Below are 24,518 nucleotides of genomic sequence, written 5' to 3'. Positions count from 1 at the left end.
TTTTGTGGTGTTAGAAATAGGAACAGGCGTCTTGGAAGGGGGCTGCCTGCGTGCCCATCAGATCCCATATATAGTCATATCAATGGTCAAATGTTTGGGAACAGCGAATCGCCTGACAGATCCATAAAAAAGATAGGGCACGGGGAAGGGACCAGAAGAAACCGTTTCCAAAAAAGTATTGGATGTCCAAAGGAATTCAGTCACCCCCCTGCGAAAGTACATATTTGAGAGGGTACACGCAGAAAGAGCTTGCACTCCAGTTTGGCGTTCGGTTCGGTACAGTCGCTCCAAGCCTCTCTCCCCGACCAACCTCTTCATTTTCAGTTTCTTTTGGAGCATTTTGATCGGCCCCACCGCAACAAACAGCCATGGATGCCATTAAGAAGAAGATGCAGATGCTTAAGCTCGACAAGGAGAACGCCTTGGACAGAGCTGAGCAGGCAGAAGCAGACAAGAAGGCAGCCGAGGACAGGAGCAAACAGGTCTGCACTCTTTCGCTAGTGTGGGGATAAAAGCGATCCACAGACAGCGCGAACGCCGGTATCGGTGTTTTCTGTAAAGTGAGCCAATCCTAAATGGATCACCTCTGCCCTGTGGATTAATAGCACTTTTCCCAGAAGATCGTACGAGATAAGGAGCCAAATCATACTGCTGAAAGTAAAAGAAATGTCTTTAAGTGTTCCTTTGTCTCTCGTGCTGGGGATATATTGAAGTAATTTAGGATGGGAGACAGCCAAAATCACATTTAAACAGAAGTTATTTAAGGTTTAAATGAAAAGAGCTGTAATAGGCTACTCCCGTGCGTAATGATAAAGAGTTAAAATTATATATTGTACCGCACGGAGTACGGAGTTTGTATTTGCAGTTTATATAGATCATATTAGCGCTTGTAGTTAATGAATGCATGAAACACAAACATGCTTGCAACCGTTTTAAAAAATGTTTCTACGTTGATGTGCCAATACAGAATAGCCGATGTCAGTTTTATACAGTTTTGATTGAGCGAGTCGTGCTTGTGTCATTTTTTTTGAACAAACTTCTCATTTTATGTACACATATAGTTAGAGGATGAAATATGTCAATTGGAAAAGAAATTGCGTGTTACCGAAGACGATAGAGATAAAGTGCATGAGGAGTTCCAAGTCGCTGAAGAAAAGCTGCTTAGCGCTGAGGAAATCGCCACCAAGGTATCAGAAAGCTTCTCCTCCTAACTCAAAGTCCTTCTCTTTCTCTTTCCCCTGTCTCTGTCTGCGCCTCCGCGCCCGTGCGCGGACTCACGCACTCCGTTTCCTGCTGCGCACCCTCTGTCTTTCAAATGACCCTCTAAAAACACAAATCAGCTCGAGGACGAGCTGGTAGCTCTGCAGAAGAAGCTGAAGGCAACTGAGGATGAACTGGACAAGTACTCCGAGGCCCTTAAAGATGCTCAGGAGAAACTGGAACTGGCTGAGAAGAAAGCCGCCGACGTAAGTAAAGGGGGGTCGCTCTGAACACGCCATCCTTTCCAGTCACCGCTTCACCACAGACCTGTTTTGTCCCAAATATTTAAAATGACAGTATGAACAGAACTGCGCGGTGTTGTTGTTTTTTTTTGTATCTGTAAGTTTCAAGTGCCCACTTGGCTCGAAACTTACATTGTAATGTCCATGTATGATAATACGTGTTGGGCTGTACCTGTGCTCCGCCCGTTTTGGTATCATACCTAACGGGAATGCTTTAATTAAGAGGAGAAAAATCAATGTGGAACAGCTTGCGAATGACCTAAGACAATGTTAGCCCCGAGTTCTGACTTTAAATATCAGGAACAGAAACCTATAGAACTTGAATGGATGTTGTATTTGCGTCATGTCCAAGATACTGTCATTTTATGTATTTGTGCTATTCAATCACAATTCACACTCGATCAAATTCGCTTGTGTTGTTAAAATGTGTATTCTTGTTTTGAAACACAGACCATCGAATACCTTTGACGTGTAAGTCCTTTTTTTTTTACACGCTACCGCCAAGAACAAAAACATCATCCATAACCGAGATTCAAGTCTGAAGACAAAATTTGCTAGATCTGCAGTCTGTAACCGGAGTGCAAGACGATGGTTAAATATAGCTCAGTGCTTTATATGGTAAAGTTCGAGCTCATTCGTTTGGGTTCAATAACCCTTATAGCTCAGAGCGCCCCAACTGCGTTAAAATCTAAGCACATGATGCATTTAAAAGAAGCATGATTAAGAATCCCTTTAGTGTTGTTAAACGTGTACAGTATTGTTCTGACTTTATTAGAAAGTTCGTCCAATCGTAATAATTCATAGACACTTCAAATTTTAAGTTTTCGGTAATTTAATCTGGCCATTGCCCAGTTCAAGGATAGGTTTTTCTTACAGTACACATGGACGCATGCAGAGCTTCGGCTGCGGTTTAATTTAAAAATGGTTATATTCTGGTTTTAGAATGAGGGCCGTACAACCATATCTCACTGACTTAAATACAGGCCGCGTATATAATTAGACATTTCGTGTAGATAGAAAGACCCGTGCTTTAGAGGAGAATACTCCATAAAAGGAAAACTATGCCAACTATTTATATACATGTATGTTTGACACACGGGGACAAGAGCAGCGGTCTCCGTTCCAAGATTTCCTCCTGTTTCTTCCCAGAGCGCCGGAAATGGTTTACAAGTTTCCACTGATGTCTTAAGAATCCCATTTTTTCTAATTTAGTGGTTTAGCTCCTTTAGGGATGTAGTAACAATAATTCTCCACAGCTCAAAGTCCTAGTCAGGACAGAACATTAACAGATAATTAGACAGCGATAGCTGCGCACGAAGGACTTCCCTTTGAAGCCCATCGAAATAATAGACCCCAGATGACAAACAGAAGCTCAGCTTATGTGCCTGATGTCGCTTTATTTCAGACAGATGGAAAATACAGTTCTCTCAGCGGAAGATTTTTTTAAGGAGCATTGTAGAAGGATAAATCTGTAAGGTTATAAATGTGTCCCAAGAGTTATTGCAACATTCTGGCAGTACATAGTACATCCTGTCTTGCAATCAATATAATTAAAATGCTTTTCCATCTTACATATGACGATTAATATATTACTATATGTATAATAATAATAATAATAATAATAATAATAATAATAATAATAATAATAATAACGCGCCCTCTGCCTTTTGATCACTGCACTGCAGTTGTAAGTCAATTATATTGCGTTACAATATAGTACTTATAATTGTTTGTTATTATTAAAATATAAGTAAGGCTTCGGGTATTCGGGTAATTGCACTGAAACCGGCAGAAGGTCCCAGGAGGTTCCAGATGGTAGCTTTCCGTCATGACCATATATAGAAGGAGTCAACATTAAGATGTTAATAATATAATTTTTTACTAGAAGCTAAGACGTGCCATTCAATGCAGGGTTATCATAACTGTTAAATGGATCACTCCCCGTAGACATGTTTTATAGAAAGATAAATAGCACTTGCAATTAGCCTACAGCGTGCTTCGGAAAATGCCTTTGAGTACCATACCCCGATTTGCAAAGGTGGATGAAAGATTTGGGCAGGGTGTTGTACCGTTCGGACCTTACCAGCAGGTGGCGCTCCACGCCTATGCGCGTATCTCAGGAATGTGCCATTGGAATGTTAATAGCTAACTAACTAGGCGTGCCCTCTTTTCTGACCATACCGATTCTCACTTTATCCAGTGCACTATTGCAGCATTCTGTACATTTATTCATAATAATCAAGCTAGCAAAGAAAAGACATGGTCGTACAAAATAGCAGCGAGTCCCCGTGGTTATTTTGTGTGTTCTCGCCTGATGCTTCGCTATAAAAACAAGGTTACTTCCGGTATAGTGTGTAGACGTCGGTGTGTGTCTCGGTGCAGATTCCCGTAGAACAGGACAGTATTTTTTGCGGTACCAGGGCGTTATTGCGCTCTGTGTGTCGATTTGAAACAGAAGTCTTTAAAAATATATAACGTAGCGGCTTAAACTCATCACGAATATAATGGCCGGGTTAACGTCTTTGGAAGCAGTGAAGAGGAAAATTAAAAGCTTGCAGGAGCAGGCAGACGGTGCTGAAGAAAAAGCGGAGAGGCTACAGAAAGAGCTGGATTTCGAGAGAAAAGCGAGAGAATCTGTAAGACGATATTAAGTTCGTATCATGAGAATCTCAATGCCATTGTGGGAATGATTAGCTCGAATCTTTCGCTTTTTTTAATACAAGTGTCTGACCTTTCTGCTACCTGTAAATGGCTTGTGTAGTAGGCAATGATTTTGATGTGGGAAATAATGATAGGTAGCAATTAATTGTGGATCTAACTTTTACTGTCGTGTTGTTAAATCTGAAGTTGATTTTAGATTACAGCAACGCACATTTAACGAATTATGTCCAGCCCGACTAATTTTCTACACCCCTAATGGTTTACACCTGTGACGAGCCTTGTTTGGCAGCATCTTAATTCTAGTCGGGACACTGTTAGGCCTGTTCATTAGTGTCTTTGTCCTTGTTTAAACTTGAGTTGTACCTCAGGTTTGTGACCATTTTAAAACGCTGCAAACACTCACCTAATGCTACGCATTCTTTTGACCTGTTTTATGGGCCTTAAGGAGCATGTCATTTTTTCTCCAAACATAATTGTGGTCAGTTTGTTCATTAGTTTTTTTTCCCCCTGACCATGCAAATAGACTATTCCCCTAAATAAGCCGCAACTGCTTTGTAAGGAAGTACCATGAAGATTGAAGTTCTAGGAGACTCAGTATGGAGTCTTTCTGAATAATGCAACTAGGTTATACAAAGCTGTTCACACTCAGCTTTAAATGGTATCCTTTAATACTTAGAGGTGACCATATGATATTATTTACTGTAGCTCCACAATGTGGTATCAACTGTTTTTGTGATTAAATGGTATTAGCAGCAAGTTGCTGAGCATATTCAGTCTTAAAACAGTTAATTCTGTATTTCTGCTTAACCTTGACTTTACTTTCTTCAGTAAAGTGTTGGGCAGATAGGAGATAATGTGTGTGTTATTCATTAGCTAGAACTTCTAGTAGAAGTCACAAAGTGGCTTAAATGAAGTTGTTTCCTTATTCCAGCCAATGCTGGGTTCCGGTGTGCTGGAAGAGCAAGGGCAAGTCATTTAACCCGTTTGGCTACATCGAATCAGGGTAGTCTGGAATCTGTTATCTGAAACATCAAGTGCCACGACGAGACTGCATGACCTCTAAATTTCTGCCGTGTATATGTATTTCATCTGCAGTTCAAGCCAACACACCCAATCTGGTTGCAGCAGATATTAAGTATGGTTTTCAGCTTTTTGTCAGTCGGTCCTTTGAAATGGGTGTTCGATACAATACAGCAGCTGAAGCAGAACCATTAAGAAAAGCAGGTTTTTTACAGCAAAGGGAGGATGAGGTGAGAACTGATGCTAGCACTCGGACCGAATGTGAGAACTATGACGCACAAAGCTGTCGCCGGGTGTCTGTATGATTTTTCTTTCTGTTTTGGCTTTACCTTATTAGGACAAGAAGCGTTGTCAGAAAAGGCATTGCTGCTTGGTTAGATCAGGGAAACCCAGCCAGTTCTTTCAGATTACACAGCAGTGCTCGTTGAGACAGATAGTATGAGCTTGCCCTTTTGTGCTTTCTTAGGACTTTATTTTGTTTCCAGTACTCCAGAACAACATTGTATTTAGAGGCTGAAGGGGAAAAAAGTCAGCTCATTGAACTTTGTAGAGAGGTTGTAGAACTGCCCCCCCCCCCCCGAAGAAATCTTTACTTCACTGTTTCTATTAAAAGTGGGGGTGGGGTGTACAAGATCAGATAGATGGACAAATATTGTGGTGTAGCACCACTCCCCTCTGTAAAACAGAACTGCCTTGTGGTTCCCCATATCGCAGTTTTGAGCAAAAGCTATAATTGGACTTTGCTCTGAGCCGCACAGACGTACAAGCCCTGTGTGTAGGTAGCAAATGAGATGCAGGCTGCCACTTCCTGTGAAATAAAAAAAAAAGTATTTCCGCTACAGCTCGCGCTGCACTAGCTGTTTAGAGAGAGGGTGAAAGTTTGAACAAAGTTTAGGTAATTTAAACAGATTTTTGCAAAAGTATCATGTGGCCTGATCCTAACAGGGAGTGGAAGAGAGGTTTTGTGCTTTGTGCATTCAGGGAGCTACATCTGTGATGAATTACTGGAGAATGAGGAGGGTCCCTTTTTGCGATCCTAGGTCACCGGAGGTTCAAAATGTGGTTATAATCTTGCTGTGTGAGAAACATGTTGCCCATTTGCTTTCACCATCAACATGGAATTGTAGACATTTTGCTAAACTGTTTTTAGGCCCAACAGGAGAAGACCATGCCAACCTCGCCCCCCCCCACTCAACAAATCCTTTCTTTGTTTTATGAATCAAATGCCTTTTATCATACTGTATGGCCCGGGTCTGGACCATTTACATAAACACAGGCAGGTGTGTCTTTGCATATATGCAAACTTAGATCATTCACTGGGTATTGAAGGGCTGAATAGACCTGGATTACTAAAAGGGCATGTAGGGTACAGTTCTATATTCTTTTCAGGAACAGAAGGCAATAGGTAGTGTTCATTTTCTGTTCTTTGTCACCATAGTGTGTGACTGGCCCCTTGCAGGCTGCCGTTCTTTGCCATGAATCCAGAGCTGATTTGGTCCATGAGCATTGTTGCTATTGTGTAGAATGCGGGTCTGTTACCTCTCCAGTGAGTAACGGTCTGCTGCCAACTGACCAGGCCACACAGAGGGACTCTACCTGGTAAGTCAGGGACCTGGCATGGCGGCTACCATATTATTTTTGGCACCATTTCAGTATTTGAACCCCACACTTTAGATTTTGTTACTCTAAAATTAGCTCTCACAGTAGATTATAGGATATGGCTGATGTAACCGGATTATTCTTTCGTTGCCATGAGCACAAATAAGATTATAGCGGATCTGATGCAGGTTGACGGATCCAGTATTGAATGAATGTTTTCATCTCGGTCTGTTTCAGTCTGCAGCTACATGCAGCACTCCACATCACAGCGGTTGAGCAAACCCAGAGCTGGTAGCACTGATGTATAACCATGTCAGAAATCCCTCCGATGGCTGTGGACAGAAACCTGCTGGAAGCTCGACCTCCTTGTGTGTTGGGGTGGTCCTGGCTGCGTGTGTGTGAGTGCGGTGTGCGGTGTGCTCCTGCCCACGCGCGTGCAGCAGTTTCACTGCTCCTCTCCTGTTGGCCCGGCCTAGGCTGAGGGTGACGTCGCCTCCCTGAACAGACGCATCCAGCTGGTTGAGGAGGAGTTGGATCGCGCCCAGGAGCGTCTGGCGACCGCGCTGCAGAAGCTGGAGGAGGCTGAGAAGGCTGCTGACGAGAGCGAGAGGTGTGTACGGGGACGGTCGGTGGGCAGCAGCCTCCTTCTGCGCTGGCGCTGCTGCTGCTGTGGCAGTGTCCTCCTCTTTGTGGGCGTCATGCTGAAGTGTGAGGTTCAGCGCAGAGTTTCACTCTAAGCAAGTGTTCCCACTTCCCCCCCGTCAGAGCAGGGCTTGTGTTCGCCCATTGTTACTTCTCATTTCCATTTCTGTAGTTGGCTGCACCACATCTTCCTGAGAGAGAAAGAGATCTTTTTTTTTTTGATAAACAGAGGCCTTGCTCCTGAGGTCTCCCTGTGTATCTGAACTACTCCCTGGTCTCATTTTGACGGCTTCAGAATACGGCAAACGAGATGTCAACTCGGGACTCCATTGGTAAAATGAAACAGACCAGCAAAATAAATTTCCTACAGGGTTCACAGGGGTGTGACTGGTAAATTATTTAACTCTACCCCTGCTTGTTCCTGGCGAGGGACAAGGGCAAGTCTTTTCGGAAAAAAATTGTTTTTGGGTGTTAGAAGTTATCCTAATGACCTGCTAAGCAGCCTTAATTCTGAACCAGATCGTGGCATTCTTTGCAATTCTGCTAGAAATTAAAGGGCAGCTTTCAATCCATGGTATAGTCATACTATTTAGAGATGTCAACAAAAGGAGCTTGTTTTTGGAGAAACAATAAGATTCTGAATAAACAGTGCTTCAGTCCACACAGGCCAGTGGTTATACTCCTTTGTTTTGTCTGTAAACAGTTCTACTGTTTCAGCTCCCTATGCCTTAACATGGATCAGCTCTTACCCTTCATGAGTTTATAGTTGTAATTGTATAATAAAATAATAATAATTAAAATTATAAAATAAAAATAATTCTGCAATACATGATCAATATTCAAAAGACATTTTGCCTCCTTTTGGAATTCACAAATGTTTGCTATTGGAAAACTTTTTTTGTCATTCTGTTATGTATGGTATAGATCACTAGTTGAAGAGGCTGCCTGCTTTAGTCTGGATATTTCTGAAATGCAAAAGCGTATGGGCCAGTGGCTCTGTGTGCACACGGAGACATAGAGGTGCTTGCTTTTGATATGGTGCTAACTGAGGGTGCCCCTCCTCTCCCCTACAGAGGAATGAAGGTCATTGAGAACAGGGCTCTGAAGGATGAGGAGAAGATGGAACTGCAGGAGATCCAGCTGAAGGAGGCCAAGCACATTGCAGAGGAGGCTGACCGCAAATATGAAGAGGCAGGTTTCTGAGCAGGGAATGACCAATAAGGCAGTAAAGTTCCGGGACCCTAATGAGCAATACTTGGGCTGAGAGGCTTCCTCTTGGTTTGTAGACATTCTTGGATCAGGAGGTCTTTAAATCTGTGATTCTACTTCCCTGATGTTTGTCCAAGCATTTACTCTCAGTGCCCTAACAGTGTGGTGGCACGGTAGCTCTGTGCCACTTTGCGTGTCCCAAGTCCGTGGAGGCTGGTCAGCTTCACGGTGGCCAGATTAAAACTGTTTTTTTTGCTCTCTCGTAACCAAAGGTTGCACGTAAACTGGTGATCATTGAGGGTGATCTGGAGCGTACTGAGGAGCGTGCCGAGCTGTCAGAAAGGTAAGCAGCCCGGCCCTGCCTCGGCCGCAGTGACGTTGTCTGGCTGCATCAAAAATGCACGTCCACCTGATTTTCCGCAGACGCGAAGTTCGCTCTGGCTCTTCTAATGAGCCAGTGGCTCTGTAGCATGGCCCCCCCGAGTGTTGCGGTTCACGCCGTGGCTGCTCTGTTTGACACTGCATGCGTGTTTTAATTGCATGTTTTCTTTTTTGGACCGGCCTTGCACTTCTCAAACTCGCTAACAGACGGGCGCGGCAAGCAGAAGAGCAGCTAAGACTTTCGGACCACAGCTTAAAATCATTAATGGCTGCCGAAGCAAAGGTACTATGACTAACCTCGTTTATTTCTCTTCGTCTCTGCACTACCGCAGCTTCCCCCGGTTCGTTCACGTTGTCGAGTGACTCTGCACTGCTTTCTTTTCCTGCCTGCTCCTCGAGCCGTTTATTTTTGTTGTTCTTGTAAGCGACCTCTTCACAGACGTGGGCCTGCGAGTTGCACGAATAACAGCAGGACTTTCCATTCATTTCCATTCAGGCTGCTTGTCAAAGGCCTGCTTGCAGCATGTCCCCCCACCCACCCCCCCCCCCCAAAAAAAATGTAGCGAGCCAAAAAGTTTCTGCATTGGATTCGGTTCAGGTTATTCGTATCGTGTAGAGACAACCCCGCTGAGCGAGGCTGTTCGCTGCATCACACTGCTGTGCAGGCCCCCCTCTGGTTCCCTGTGTTTTTATTCATTTGGTTGTTTCCCCTCTTTTTGCTGTCCTTCTTGTCCCTTTCGTGCTCTTCCTTTTGAACCTGCCCTCTACACTGAACCCTCCTCCTCCTCCTCCTCCTCCTCCTGCCCCGTGTCTAAAACACCAGCAAATGTGCTGAGCTTGAGGAAGAGTTGAAAACTGTGACCAACAACCTGAAGTCACTGGAGGCACAGGCTGAGAAGGTAGGTCTTCGTCCACTTCCAAGAGGTTTGCAGACCACGGCTGCAGAGCACGTTCTCCCTCGGGGTATCTTTTTAAGTACTTCCCACGAATCGGATTTGGTTTTTCCATTCAAGAGCTTATAATTTCTGCAGACTAGCTGTGAAGGCTTTTAATAGCATACCTTATCTGTTCATTAGAAGTTTGGCTTCCGATCTTTCCATGTGAATTGCAACAGTTCTGTGGAAACCAGGCCTGGAATCCTGTTTTATTGTACCAAAACCATAACGCTCTTTTACAATGAGAATTATTTTTTCCTCTTGTGATGTGTGTTTTTGAGGTCAGTAGGAGAAACCGCCACTTTTTTTTTTGGCCATCCACTTGGAAATGGGGAAAAACCACAATGAAAGAAATATGTAATTTAATTCTTGAGAATAATTTTCCCTAATAGTACTAAAAAAAAAACAGGCTTTTCCTTGATTTGAATTGCATCCTACATCTCACTTAAATCAGTGCTTGATCTACATACTTTGTAACAGCATCAATTTATTTCAATGTTTAATTTGAGATAATATTTATATATTGTAATTAACTCATGTGTTTTAGTAATCCAAGTATAATTACAGAATGCAAGCAAACGACTTGAGTTGAGAATGGAATGAAAATGTTTTTTCCAGCCTTGTTGCACAGTAAACTGCAGAGTAATGTTGAGCTGCTATTAGGCTTAAGGTGGCCCTCTGACCTTGTGTTCTGCTGTTTGTCTACAGTACTCACAGAAGGAAGACAAGTATGAAGAGGAGATCAAGGTCCTCACCGATAAACTGAAGGAGGCAAGTGAAGGGCGCTGTTCTAAAGATGTCTTCTTAGCAGTGGATTGACTTGTGTTTTGTGAAATGGGGGTTATAAATTGCCAGTTCTGAAGTCCGTACCTTTCCTTCTGCAGGCTGAAACTCGTGCTGAGTTCGCTGAGAGAACAGTAGCCAAGCTTGAGAAGACCATTGATGACCTGGAGGGTAGGACTTGAATCAATTTTTATTTAATTTCATGGATTACTGAGCACATTTCAGTGTATTTAGTCCTCCTCCTGCAGGACTTGTCTAAAGTGCAGATGAGTTTGTTTTTGCTGCTTTCTGAAGCAGCCTGAAGAATAAGGCCAGCACTTCATCTGCTTCTCCTTTTCCATTCTTTGCTACAAAATAACATTGCTTGTTTCTTTTTCACCATGGCCTTTTTCTAGTTTTATTTAGATTCTCAGGAGAAACCTAAACGAGAGGCACTGGTTCCCTTAACACGTACTTTCTGACGCACTGTGTACAATGTTTTAGCTAGGTTTATTGCAGTTTGCTTAAGGCTTTTTGGCCATTTTCCTTATGTGGACCAGTTGCTCATTGCTAGCTCATTAGGTTATGCAATTCTCTCCTGCATTCAGTCTTTGTGTTATGGGATTCTTTCTCCAGATATATACAATAAGCTGCATTCAGGTTAAAGGTTTTTGCTTTTTGGTGAAGTACGTTCAGCAGTATTACCTTGTAAAGAGTTGAAGGTAGTCTGTTAAATCTGTAGAGAGAGTTCAGAGCCAGTCCAATAACTGGGACCCAATCCTGTTGTGGTTCATGCAGTGGGAATACTGGTGCCCGTGTACCTGTCTTGGCACTTGCTTTGACTTAGGGGTTTCCTGGTTTTACAAGGTACAAGATATTAAGTGGGCTTGCAGTAGAAGCACAAGATGTGTGTGTGATACAGAACTGGTGACTATTCCCATCAGATCATTCCAGGCTCTTCCTGCTCCCTGTTAACTGTTTTGCCTTTTCTGTTTCTCTTTCTTTCTCCGCTCTCTTGGTTGTCTGTCACGTCTCTTGCCGACGGACTGGCTGCTCCGTCTCCTCTTCACCCTCCATCTCCCGGTTTTTCCCCCTGCTCTTCCGTCTCCCTGCCTTGTCCTCCATCCTCCCCCTCCCCTGTAGATGAGTTGTATGCCCAGAAACTGAAGTACAAAGCCATCAGCGAGGAGCTGGACCACGCCCTCAACGACATGACTTCAATGTAAATCTCCATCTGCTGTCTGCTTGTGCCCGTACCCTCTCACCTCTCCTCTCCAGTACTTCACTTCTCATTCACCTGCATACTAAACCAGTTTTGGTAACCCCTTCAGTATCATGTACTTGTCCCCCTACCACTTCAAGCTGTACCTCGGTTTCCTGCCTGTCCATCTACTCCTTGTTGATATAACTTCAACGGGCATGCTGTGATGTGGTGTTAAGATCCCAGAATTACGTAGGCCTCTCTGTGATTTCACTCAAAAGAAGGTGAACTGCGTCTGTGTATTTGCATTACCAAATGGCCTCTGCTGCCACACTGTGTTGGCCAGAGTGCAGGATAATGGTGTAATATTTTGAGTTTACATTAGGCCCAATTTAGTTTTTTCAAATACAGCTGCTGCTGTGGAGATTTATTACCTCTATGCTAACTATAACTGTAATTTTAACCCCTCATTTCATAGGAAATGGCTATTAATAAAGTGAATTCCAAACCCCAGTGTAAGACTTGTTTGGGGGGGTATCCCTGAACCCCAGAAAGGGTTGCGAGAGTCACATGATTGGCCTTACTTGTAGCATTGCACAGATGTGGGAAATACCGCATGTCTAAACAGAACTTAACATTTGGATGTAATCAAATCCAAGTAAGGATTTCCATTTGGCTTTGTTTTTTTGTACATTTTAGATGAACAAAGTGATGACTTTTGAATGTTATGGGACCGTCTGACATGTGTTTTAACTCTCAAACTGAAACTTTTTTAAAATCCACCTGATCATATTGGACTGTCCCTGAATCAATGCATGCTGAGATATGCCAAAATGATCCATTCTGCAATGGATGCTTTCCAATTACAGTATGAGGGGATGAATTTCAATAAACACTTCCCTGGGTTAATTTTTTTTGTGAGTGCAGTGTTTAAATTGTCGGGATTTCTTTCTGAAACCTAAGTGGTGTGTTTCTTCTACTAACAGTATACTGTTACAGTAACAGTAATATTGAATAGAGACTGCAGGATCCAAGATGTATGTGGTTCATTGCAGTTAAGATGCAATCTTCTAAATGGGTTCCCTTTTTTCAGTTTGTCTGGTGTTTCTTACTATGTGAATGTGCCAAACTTGGATCGACCCAACTACCAAATAGTGCATTCTCATCTTCCCATCATCCTTCATACCTTCTTTTTTCAAGTGGGGAATTCAATCCATTTATGAAGCGATAAGCATGATTTCTATGGAAATTGGCATATTTTTCTTCAAGATGAGGGAAACTTTATAAGAAGTTTGGCAGTGTTTTTGAAAAATGTATCCAATAAAAGGAATGAATCCTCCACTGAGTGTTTTAGAGCCGTTCAGGTACTGTACTTTGGAAGCTGCAATCTGTGGCTGAAAAGGTTACAGTATTGGTGGCCGATACAATTTTAGCTATCCTCTGCCTTGCTTTTGTTGTGTGCTGTGGCTTGCACGTCTCGTTTTGGACATTTTATTTTTGCTCTTGCTTGCTGGTTCCCCTGGTTTTCCCATCATGTTCCGTTTGCTTTTTTGTTTTCACACAGATAAATTGTTTTCTCTGCATCGCTCCAAAGACGTCTCCTGCTGGTTGAGTAGGCTGCACTCTGCGCGCTCCTGCCTTTCTCAACTTCTTACTCGTTCTGTCCTTGCTTCTCATTTTAACACCCCGTGTCGGAGTGTAGCCATCAGCTGTGTATTCCATCTCTTGTACAGAACCTTTGAATTCATTTTGCCTTATGTAAAATAAACTTCCTTCCATCTATGTAAGCTATACCTCTCTATTTATTTTCTTTTTTCCACTTTTGTGCTTTAATTTGTTGTTGAGTGGCTCTAATAAAACAGAGAAGCACTGTCTTTTGACTCGTAAGGGACCCATTTCTGTTTTGTTTTGTTGTCCTTTCGCAGTATAACTATTTTGGCTGAAACGTGTTCGAATGGCAAGAGTCGGGTTTTGATTTTCGCTTTTGAGTTCCATCAGGCCTGTTAGGCAGCACAGGATTCTGCTTCAGTGTTTTTGTTTTTTTAGGAGTAAAAATGTTGGTGGAGCCCGTCACGAGAGCCTGTTATAAAGGGTTTATTGTCTAGTCCTGGATGCCAAATTCAGACCTCAAACCTGTATTGGGCCTTTTGTTTCGATATCTCGTATCAGTTTGTGAGCCTGTTGGAGATTAAGGGCAGTGTCATTGACAGGCTAGTACTAGGTCGTGACTCTGTAGTTTGGTTGCGTTTGTATACTAATAAACATTTAAAATTGCTTCAGTATTGAAATGTAACAAGATATTTTAGTTTGTAGCTGCTTTTTTTAGCAATTTTTTTTAGCGCAAGATGGCTGATTGCTTTCAGTGTTGCTTAGCATAAAATGCATTGACTACTGTTTCACTCCCCTAAAAGGCTTTTGTCTGTAGAATATGCTAAAATATACCCACTTAGACTTTTTGATACAGTTGGAATAACATGCTCATCTTTACTAGATGTTGAAATGTATTGGCTACCAGTGATACTTCTTTTTCTTCCTTTGCAGCTGTTAGAGCTACAGTACAATACTATTTTCTGTTGGTTCTCACCATGGTTGGAAAACAGACACCTTTCCATTGTGACAACAATTACAATTTTACACCACTTTACACATTCAGAAACAAATGATTTTTTTCCCAATGTCTAGTGGTGTAGGACAAATTGTTCACTGTGTTCCATATACACCATGTTAAATTGTACACCAACATTCAAAATCAATTGTTTTTATACAGTACCTGCAGAACTCCCCTCCACGGCCTGGCCTCAGTGTTTAATATAAGAGTTCAGACTTTCCTCCTACATGTGAGCTGCGAGAACCATCCAGTTCTTATTCACACTGCTGGGCCCACATTGCTCACAGCAGATTTGTGTAGAACTCAAAAGTCCAGCATCATGTACCTAGCAAGTCACAGGAATCTCTGTTATGAGTTTATCTGGAGATGACCTGCCTGATGACGCCCGGCCCTTGTGGAATTTAGCCAGCTGCGTGCTGTTGGATTGTGACATAGCTTGGGTCAGAAATAAAACGATGCCTAAACGAGAGGATGGAACCTGAATGCCAGTCCTCCAGCACTTTAATAAGGCTTGTAGCATTCTCTTGGATGCATCGGTTCCATTTCAGCTGGAGCTCCTGCAGATGAGAATTGAGCACTCTTTCACACATCCTGTAATCGGGAGGGTTTGAGTTCTTTCAGATTGGTTTAAAAGTATTTGTCGATGTGAAAACATCTACAGGCGGTGTGCACACAGCTTCTTTTTCAGTTGGTTAAGACAATGCAAGTGAATTCACCATAACGGTTTTTTGGAGTAATGTTATGTGGTTTTTCAGTGAGATGAATGCAAGTACACACAAAGGCAGAAGTAGCTGAGCGTACTAGGAAACATTTGGCCTGAGCAGTTGTTGATATGCTGCTACAGATAATTGGATTGAAATCAAGAAGTGACAACTATTGTACTAGAGGAAGTAGTTGGGTTTTTTTTAAGCCTCTGGAACTTCATTCATCATCCTGCGCTGCAGACGTCTAGGCACAGGTGTAGACTGAGCACTTTCCTAGGTGTGAAAATGCTTTGGCAGTCGGCTTGGTTGCACTTACATTTCTGCCGTTTGCTGAGGTCACATGATTGTGACAATATTGCCAAAGCATTTCCAAACAGTGCTAGAGCTGTGGATTTCATCCACACTTAACGGGGATGTGTACACTTCGAGTTGCTCCATTCTTCTTTTCTGCTACACCACATTTCACAATCCTGTATTCTGGGTTTAAAACTCATCCAACGAGGAAAATCCCTGTTGGTGCACTAAGTTCTAATAGAACAATACAGCGCTCTGTTTCAGTAGTGAGGGATTTTTTTCTAAGTTAGTCTTTTTTTCAGACTTTTGAAATGTTGTGCAAAGAGGAAAAAGAGAAAAAGAAGGTGCAAAGATGTTTTGGACCCTCTGTGAAATACAAGATGAATATCATTTTATGTTGCTATAGCTTAAAAACAGTTTGCTTTATAGTTGCAGTGTATTTTTTGTTCAATCGACTAAACTAAATACTAATTGTGTAATGCACTACATGAGCAAAATCTAAGCCTATGGCCTTAGATTGGTCGAAGAGAACCTAGAATTTCCTTTTCATATTAATATTCAGTTTTTCTGAATATTAATGTTGCACAGGCCATTTCCTGATGCCAATATAATACTTTAACTTGAATTGGTATTTTATAACCAGTAAAATAAAACGGAGGATCAAGAAGCTTAGAAAAAGCTCTGCCAAGTTGCTCACCAAAATAGTAAGCAGATTTATTACTGTAGTTGAAGCACAGGACTGCAATCAGATAAAAGCAGTCAGCAGGCAAAAATGCCTAATCACCTTTAGAAACATGATGAGGTCTGTTTTTTGACTATGCTGAATTACTTTTTCAAAGAAATGTTAATCTGTAGAAAACTAAATGCAGATCTCAGACATTGTGTGGCGTAAGAGGTCATACATTATATCAATAACTATATTGTACACAGCTAAAGAACGCAAAAAACACCAAGAACAAAGTTGCTATGTTTAATAACTACCTGGAAACTTGGGCAAAATAAATAAAGATGGCAAACTAAGATGTAAAATAAGATCTGTTGGAACATATAGCAAATACATGCATCTTTGTTTCTCCCAGTTCATTTCACAGAAGAAGGCAGGCATTTTTAATGTACCATGTTAATGTCCTTTAGTGTATTAAAATAAGATCTCTTTATTGGCCATATACAGTTTTGTGTATTAGAAATTTATTTTCGCATACCCCAACTTGCTCTCCATGAGACACAGACAGACAGAGAAGCTTGGGGTCAGAGCACAGGATCAGCCATTTATACGGCACCCCTGGAGCAGCTGGGGTTAAGGGCCTTGCTCAGGGGCCCAACGGAGTAGGATTCCTGTGCCGGCCATGGGATACAAACTGGCAACCTTCCAGCCACAGGCGCAGATCCTGAGCCACAGAGCCTCCGCTCCGCCCATATTAATATCTGTGTCCTGCGTTAGAAATGTGCAGCATCGTAATGACAGCTCGGCTCCATTAATGATTACATCTCAAGCCAGAAAGCTGTTTGCACAAGCTGTCCAATAATATCCTAGTGTTTTCCAAAACCAGTGATTGCTGTATTTAAGTGTCTGTCTAGTCAATAGTTTAGCACTAAGAAGTAAAAAAAAATATGAAATTATGTTCTAATGTCAAAAAGTAATTGGGTGTAGTAGTAGTGTACACAGGATTCAAGTTGTATAAGCCACTTTTACATTTACAGCAAGAGTGAACCATATCCACACCATACAGAAGCTTGGCTTTCTCTGTTGAAGCAGCACAGTGGGCAAGTGGCATTTCAAGTTTGATATACTTTGTAGTTCTGCTACAGGAATTTATTATGCCTTTTTAAAATACTGTGTAGCACCAGTGCTGTGCATTTGTTCTGTTCTTTTTCCCGAGGTTAATGTTATTGCAGTCTCTAATGTGAAGCTAAAAATGCTAAAATGTGCCCTGCTGAAAACTAGCACCAGCTTTCTCTGTGGTGTGGTATATTTATTTATTTGCCTTAATAGTTGTGGAGGTTTGCTTCTTATATTGCTATAAAGGGTTCACCTGTTAGGCATAACTAGGTGCCACTGGTTTTTCAGCCTGCAGAATCCTGTATTCCCTGTTTAGTCTATCTGAAACGCATTGTGTCAAGGGTTCTTTTTCTTGGGAGCACAGTTCAGATCTTTGACTTTCTGCTCTATCAATCACTCTCTCTTACTGAGGACTACTTTTCCTCTTCTATGCCCAAGTACTCCTACCATGAAGGTACAGTATGAGCTGATGTAGGTTTTCTGTGTGTGGAATCTTTTTAGCAGCATGGAGTTCTTGACTTCCTTTCTGTGCTTAACCCTGCTGTTTCTTTTCTCTCTCTCCTTTTCTTAACCTGCTTTCCGACTGCAGATCGCCTCTACCAGCAACTTGAGAAAAACCGCCTTCTTACTAACGAACTAAAGCTGGCCTTGAATGAAGATTAAGTGTAGTTTGGTTTCTTTAACTCGGAGCTAGAAATGTTTATGCTTCCCTAGAATGGCATGTGTAAGAAGGAAGTTGTGTGCATATTAACACAAATAATGCTAGAGATCAGACAGCATTTTTATTGAACCAAAAGGATAAAATTTAATTAAATGGTGGCTGGGCACTGCCACCTTCCCTACAGGAAATGAGTTGCCCATCCTTTCTAATAAAGCTAATTTATTGTAAACAGATTGCATTTAATGCATGCCCTTTTAAGATTTTCAGTTTTTAAGCACAGTGTGTTTTGACTGCTTGGATGGATTCTGAGTAGTGACTAAACCACTGCAGTTTTTTTCCTCCCTGTTGACTTAAAAAACATGCTCATGCTCTTTTGCTTGAGTAAAATGTGCATGCCGGGTTGAATGTACGTTATGAAAGTCTTTTTTGTTTTACAGTACATAACCAAAGTAGCACAAAATGTGTTGCAGTTGAACTAATCAGACTATAAAGTTGGTGCTGCTTGCCTTTTTGTCACAGATGGTGTGTCATGACATTAACGTCTGATTTTGGTACTCTAACAGAGAAACTCGCACAAGCTAAAGAAGAAAACCTCAATATGCACCAGATGTTGGATCAGACTCTACTGGAATTAAATAACATGTGAAAGCCTTGTTTTATGCTGGTAGTTTTTTTTTACTTGCACCCTGCTTGCCACGACTGCGTCCGCTCTGCCCTGCCCCCGCCTCCCATCGCCGAAGCCGAAGTAACCAGCAGGCGCTTCATACGTTTTGCACTGTTCTGCTTTCAATGGAGCTCAACGAAGGAACAAGCCCGGGGAAGGGATCACTTCCTCCTTGGCCAGCCGAATACGAGAAACACTAGTATTGATACAAACTGATGTCTAATTATAATGATGTCTGCATTTTGTAAGGAGTTTTGGAGAATTCGTCATGTGGAAATCTGTGCATCATTTGTTCTGAAAGGAAAGAAAATGCACTGCTAGAAATGTAGTGAAAATGATCTGGTACCTTCATTTCCTCCCCCCTCCCCTCCACTAGCTCTGCTGTATTAATTTTCCTTTAAAGAACAAATTTGGTGGACTTTACCTTGAGTACAATATTTAGACTGTATGCACATTATTCATTAGAAGCCAACTCCTGCTTAAAGCCAAGGTTTTGTAAACATTTTTAATTTTTTTAATTTTGAATGTGTGTGTGTACACATTGGATAAAACAACAATCCTTGTTGTATACAGGTGCTACTGTGATCTTTTTTTATGATGCTTCAGAGAACTGGGTTTTACACTGCATATACAGTACCAATAGAGCAATAGGAATGACGTCTTATCTTTTGTACAGTAGCTATTTTCTAAATAGCCGAGTGCCATTTAGTGAAGGTTAGTAAGGGATTCTTTGCTCTCCAGTGTATTTATTTTTAAAAAACCTGAAACTCATTACAAAATGTATGGCAGCATTAGCTTTAAATGTGCATCTTTGTTTTTATGTTTAAACCTAAGGTTCGAAAAAGTTCAGTAACTTTTACCCTGGGGAGATTATTGAATTATGTTTCATTGTGGACATAAATTTGGTAGTGCCTCACTTATTTTACACTTTATTTTGAGAGGTTTTAACTATAAACCCTTATATAAAATGTATAAATGTAATAAATATAAAATAAAACCTGTTTTTGGAAGTTTTGTACAAGTGTGGGTTTTTTTCCCCCATTTTTTCCTGGGTTTGTGGAGTTCCTATATGATTTTGTTTTATAATGTTTGTGAAATGGATTTAAAAACTGGTCCAGTGCTTTGATTGGGCTTTATTTCCCAACAGAAAGTAAAATGTTCCAGATTAAAACAAGTTATAATGCATTCACATTTTATACTGACTCATTAAATTATTAGTCTGAATTATGCAAGCATGTTTTGACGGGTCTTTGCTTTTCTTAGAATTGAAGGGTTGAATGGTGTCAGCTAAAGTGTTTACTGTGATCAACAATTGAAAAGCAGAAGGTGGGGAAGCCGCCTCCGGTGAGAATTGGGTAATTATATGAGTCAATTTGACTTCTAGGAGCTCTCAAAACCATTTAAATATTTTACAAACCCTTTGTATTTCTGCTAAACCCTTACTGCTGCAGGATACATGGCAGTCTGCCTAGCAAGCAGTTTTACATTTCCGCTGTTTTGTGCTTGCTCAAGCCTGCCATTGACAATCTGGGAAAAATGTTTGTAATGAGGGTGATGACAGATTACTTCAGCTCGTTGTGGATCGGTGTTTACCGAGATAAGAATTCCAGTGTCTTAGTAGTGGTGTCACCATGAAGATAAGTACTTAAAAAAATCCTGTTGGCAAATATGCTGATATTTTGACATATTGGAATTTTACTATTCTGTAGTACAGGTTAGTTAAGGCTTTTGTAATGCCAATGCAGACACATTTGTGCAGATGTGGTTGTCTCGGTTCTTAAAATTAGTTGAGAATCTATCAAAATATTCTTGATTAAAAAATCTACTACCAAAATTATGTACATTTATGAACATAAGCGCTTTTTAAAATAGTACAGGCCTATCCATGGTATAAATTAAGACTTAATTGGTGGCCTGTTATTCCTATTATGCCAAAAAAACTGCAACACAGCATAGTTCCATTAGAGACTTTAATTGCTATATTGATGAGGCTTTCTCAAATCTTCAGTTGAGAGGTCTGTAATAGAAAACCCACAAGCTGGAAGAAGATCTTTCAAGAAACATTTTTAAAGCCGGAAAATAAAATTTACCAGGCCCAAAGAAAAAGTCAAATTTGATATTTTCAGTGTGTATGAGTCATTATAATAAATCAAAAAACATTGGGAATTGGTTAACTCAGTGTGGATTAAACCATGCTGTTTTAATATGTAGACATGGCAGGCGTGGCCAGTTCATTTTTTTAGTATTTTAGTGCATGCATACTGTAGTTTGCAAGAGAAACAAAGATGCAGTTCAAAGTAGAGTCCCATAACTAGCATGTCAGGTGCTGCAGTGTCTAGACAGTTGAAAGTGAAATCAGAAAGCATTAGTTCTTCTGAATTTCTGTCTTTAGAGTCAAGATCTTTCAAGAGCACCTGGAATTTATGTTGATGAGAGAAGGAAAGTGCTGGCAAGGCACTATTATACTATCTGGCTCTTGCACACAGTTGATTAGAGCCACTTGTCCACAAGTTCTTATTTAAATGCCCTTTCAGCACATGCTTTCCTTCTCATATCTGAGCGCTGACTGATCATGTGGGATAGAGGTCACACATAGGAATAGATTGCTTAGGTGTTTTAAAGTGTTTTAATCAGTCACGGTGTTATTACTTGGAAAGCTGCTTTCACTGGACAAGGCAGCGTGAAAAGCATAATGCAGTACGAGGTTAATTACATTTTTGTGTTGAATACGGGAGGGTGCAGACCCTCACTTCACAACAGAGGTCACCCTGCTCCTGCTCACCGGGTGAAGAGTGATCTGTTGAATGACCGTTCGTGCTCTGCATGGGACACCTTTACTGCTCAAATGCAAAAACATTAACTTAATTATAAGACTCCCGTTTTCAAAATAGAAATGGGTAGAAATGTAAAGATTTGTTTGGATTATGATGTCTGGATAATTAAGCACACACCCAGTTTAGAAGCGTTCAAGCTCTTCACTAGTCCGCTTTTGCTTTTTACTGTTTGAGCTTATTCCTTCAGCAAGGACAGCAGCATTCTCAGAAGCATCGTCACAGAAACGGATTCCAAAACACTCACTGCCAACCATGTCTCAGCAAGCCTGTCTGACTGCAGGAGAAGGAATAACAAACAAAGCCTCCTGCTGATGTCTGGACATCTGAATGAGCAGTTGACAGTGATGATGGTATTTGATTTTGAATACCTTGTGGAATCTCCCGAGATGCCTTGGGAATTATGCAGGTCAGTTTTGCTGGCACAGGGGACACGAAGAGGACTCTTTGCTTGTTTTAAATAGTGCACTGCATCGAGATGTTTATCAGGCCCTATCCTTTGCAAGGTCTGTGCTGACCCAAAAAGGAATGACATCATTTATATTCATCAGCAAAAAATAAAATAAAATCAGGTGCTCTGTGTTTTTAAAAAAAATGTATCATTTGGAGTCCAAATGGCAGAGATTTGTGATTTTTACATGATTGCCTTTAGGTTATTATTTTCAAGTTTGTCAGAAATATAGAACCTGAATAAGTTAGATACTACTGTATTGTGCAAAAAAACAGGTCTACTTAGTATTTGCTTAGTGTATATTGGATACAATGTGATATTATAAGCTAAAATAGTTATTGCAAGAGAAGAAAAGTTAACCACAGGTAAATGGGCTCGAATTCTTTTGTTGCAATGTCTAGTACTGTAGTGAATTTAAACCTATTTCTGAAGAAAACTATTGACTTGACAAATAAAGCTGCCTTTCAAGAGTCGCAGATCATTACAGACACGAAATGCAAAATAGAGAATACAAAAAAGATTTGCTTCACATGATGAAACATTTAAAAAAACCTGTTATGTGTCTGCCGTTGCTGACAAGCTGTGTACTATACATTCAAGTCAGGCGAACACAGAATGAGGTCTGTACTGCTGGTATTATAGATAAAAAATAGGTTAAATGAGATTTCTAAATTGGCATCTATAAGAAGGCCTGCAGAGTAGCTATCAGAAGGCTTTCTGTGTTTACTGTTAAGCCTCTCAGTCAAGAGATTCCTTACTGTTTAGCAAGAACACTTTGGCAGAAGTGTACTGGTGCATGCTACTCATTATCAAATGAAAACAGATGAGCACTATAAACAGTCAGCTAACAAATACCTTCGATGGCATACTCCAGACTGTAAGATTCAATAACTTCAGGAGAATAAGAGTGCCGTTGTCCCTGAATCCATGTGTTGCTTTTGGTTAGGCTTGGGTCTGTCTTCTGAACGGTAGTAAGCATTTTAATTATTTAATAGTGTTAATAAAAACAGATGAGCAGTAAAACACTGACACCTTGTGGTCTTTTTTTCATTTTCTTTAAAAAGCCTTTGAATCTCATGCAGCTTGTGAAGAAGTCTCCATCTAGAGTGTTCTTGTAGTAATTACACATTACCTTTTGTGGGTGCGTATTGACAGTGGCTCTTAGGACCTCATAGACTTGCAAAATTTATATTTAGGTATTTCAGGTGTGTGGTGAGTGTACTGAAGCACTATGGCTGCTGTTGCTTCATCCATTTGGGGGCTACACACTGGTGGTGGTGGACGGGATCCCCATTACCTGTAAAGCTCTTTGAATGGAGTATCCAGAAAAGTGCTATGTTAAGAGATTAGGATTAAGACCACTTTGTTAGCCATATTCAATTTCTTGCATTAGGAATTTGTCTTTTTCACATGCCCCAGCTTGCTCTCCACGAGTCACACAGACGGGGAGAGAAGCTTGGGGTCAGAGTGTAGGGTCAACCATTGTAGAGCACCCTTGGAGGGGTTGGGGTGAAGGGTCTTGCTCAGGGGCCCAATGGAGTAGAATTCCTCTGCCAGCTGCAGGATTTGAACCAGCAACCTTCCAGCCAGAGGTGCAGATCCTTAGCCACCGCTCCACCCTAATAAGTGTAAGAGATTATTATTATTCAAAACGTTTTATCTTCTCAACTCTTCTGCTGGTTGCTATTGACCAGGGATCCATCGGACTCCTCAGGTCCTGCTATTGTCCGATGGTCAGGACTGTGGAGTATGTGGGCTGTTCCGATGAGAGCAATTTTCTGCACCTGAGCAGCACTCACTTTGACTGGCAGCTCACCGAGGAACTTTTGAAATGCGAGTTGAGTAGTTCCAAGAGATCCGACTACGACTGGGATCACATGCGCCTTTGTGTTCCACATGCGCAATATCTCAATCTCAAGGCCCTTGTACTGTATTTGCTTAATTTTTTTACCTCCTTATAACAGACATTTGTGTCATCTGTACATCAATGAGAAAACATCGCCTCTTGCTACGATCATGGAGGATGATGTCGGGTCGGTTTGCTCCAGTGGTACAATCAGTGTTAACAGCCATGTTATACATGATGGTGATGTTCTCTGTCTCCACAACTTTTTCAGGCTGGTGATCGTACCAGTGATCATGCACTGGTAGGCCAAGCTCCTGACGAAGTGACCAGTGCAGGTAGCTAGCTACTCTATTGTGCCAATGCGAATATTTTTTCGGTGCTAGCATAGAGCATCCAGCAACAATATGGCTGATATTCTCCTCTTGTTGGTGACACAATTGGCAATTGCCATCCACATCCGTCTTGAGAATATTCCTCTGATCATAGCGAGTGTTAATGCCTGATCTTGAGTTGCCGTGATAAAACTGTCTTTCCTTTTAGCCTAGAACTTTGTAGCCATCCAAAGGTCCGTTTTCTATCATCATAATTGTTAAACGTCCATTTGTAAAACTGACCATGGAGTGGCTTCGACAAGTGTTGATTGATTTTTTCTTCGATGAGCGAAGCCTTCATCCTACTCTTTATGGACTCCCGACTAGATGTTGTTGTATGGTAGCTGATTTCAGGCTTGATGTATTGGCTCTTGATTTCCTCGCCAATGCTGACCA

The 24,518-nt window shown here is 41.3% G+C and overlaps 1 protein-coding gene across 6 annotated transcripts; it reads left to right on the top strand.

The window, feature by feature from the left end:
- Nucleotides 1–236: 236 nt before the first annotated feature.
- tpm1 (tropomyosin 1 (alpha)) lies at nucleotides 237–19,633 on the top strand. Of its 6 annotated transcripts, XM_088921212.1 has the most exons (10): nucleotides 242–482; nucleotides 1,341–1,466; nucleotides 7,259–7,392; nucleotides 8,498–8,615; nucleotides 8,906–8,976; nucleotides 9,838–9,913; nucleotides 10,658–10,720; nucleotides 10,834–10,903; nucleotides 11,855–11,933; nucleotides 13,477–13,694. In XM_088921212.1, the coding sequence occupies exons 1-10, from the start codon at nucleotides 369–371 to the stop codon at nucleotides 13,478–13,480; spliced, it is 855 nt and encodes a 284-aa protein (XP_088777338.1). In that variant the 5' UTR covers nucleotides 242–368; the 3' UTR covers nucleotides 13,481–13,694. The 6 variants fall into 6 exon arrangements, with proteins under 6 accessions (XP_088777341.1, XP_088777340.1, XP_088777338.1 ...); XM_088921215.1 differs by lacking the exons at nucleotides 1,341–1,466; nucleotides 11,855–11,933; nucleotides 13,477–13,694 and adding exons at nucleotides 1,062–1,187; nucleotides 18,523–19,633 and having other exon boundaries at nucleotides 237–482; XM_088921214.1 differs by lacking the exons at nucleotides 11,855–11,933; nucleotides 13,477–13,694 and adding an exon at nucleotides 18,523–19,633 and having other exon boundaries at nucleotides 240–482.
- Nucleotides 19,634–24,518: the final 4,885 nt, after the last annotated feature.

The sequence above is a fragment of the Atractosteus spatula genome, chromosome 7 (genome assembly GCF_055471065.1).
Source record: "Atractosteus spatula isolate fAtrSpa1 chromosome 7, fAtrSpa1.hap1, whole genome shotgun sequence".
NCBI classification, from domain to species: domain Eukaryota; kingdom Metazoa; phylum Chordata; class Actinopteri; order Semionotiformes; family Lepisosteidae; genus Atractosteus; species Atractosteus spatula.
Note: the sequence above shows the minus strand (reverse complement) of the source record. Positions and strands in the feature narration are given on the sequence as shown.

Excerpts from the sequence above, each read along its gene's own strand:
- tpm1 (XM_088921215.1), top strand. The coding sequence starts at position 369 with ATGGATGCCATTAAGAAGAAGATGCAGATGCTTAAGCTCGACAAGGAG. Across the intron at positions 8,977-9,837 it reads CGTGCCGAGCTGTCAGAAAG|CAAATGTGCTGAGCTTGAGG; the intron begins GTAAGCAGCCCG and ends CTAAAACACCAG. Across the intron at positions 10,904-18,522 it reads GACCATTGATGACCTGGAGG|AGAAACTCGCACAAGCTAAA; the intron begins GTAGGACTTGAA and ends GTACTCTAACAG.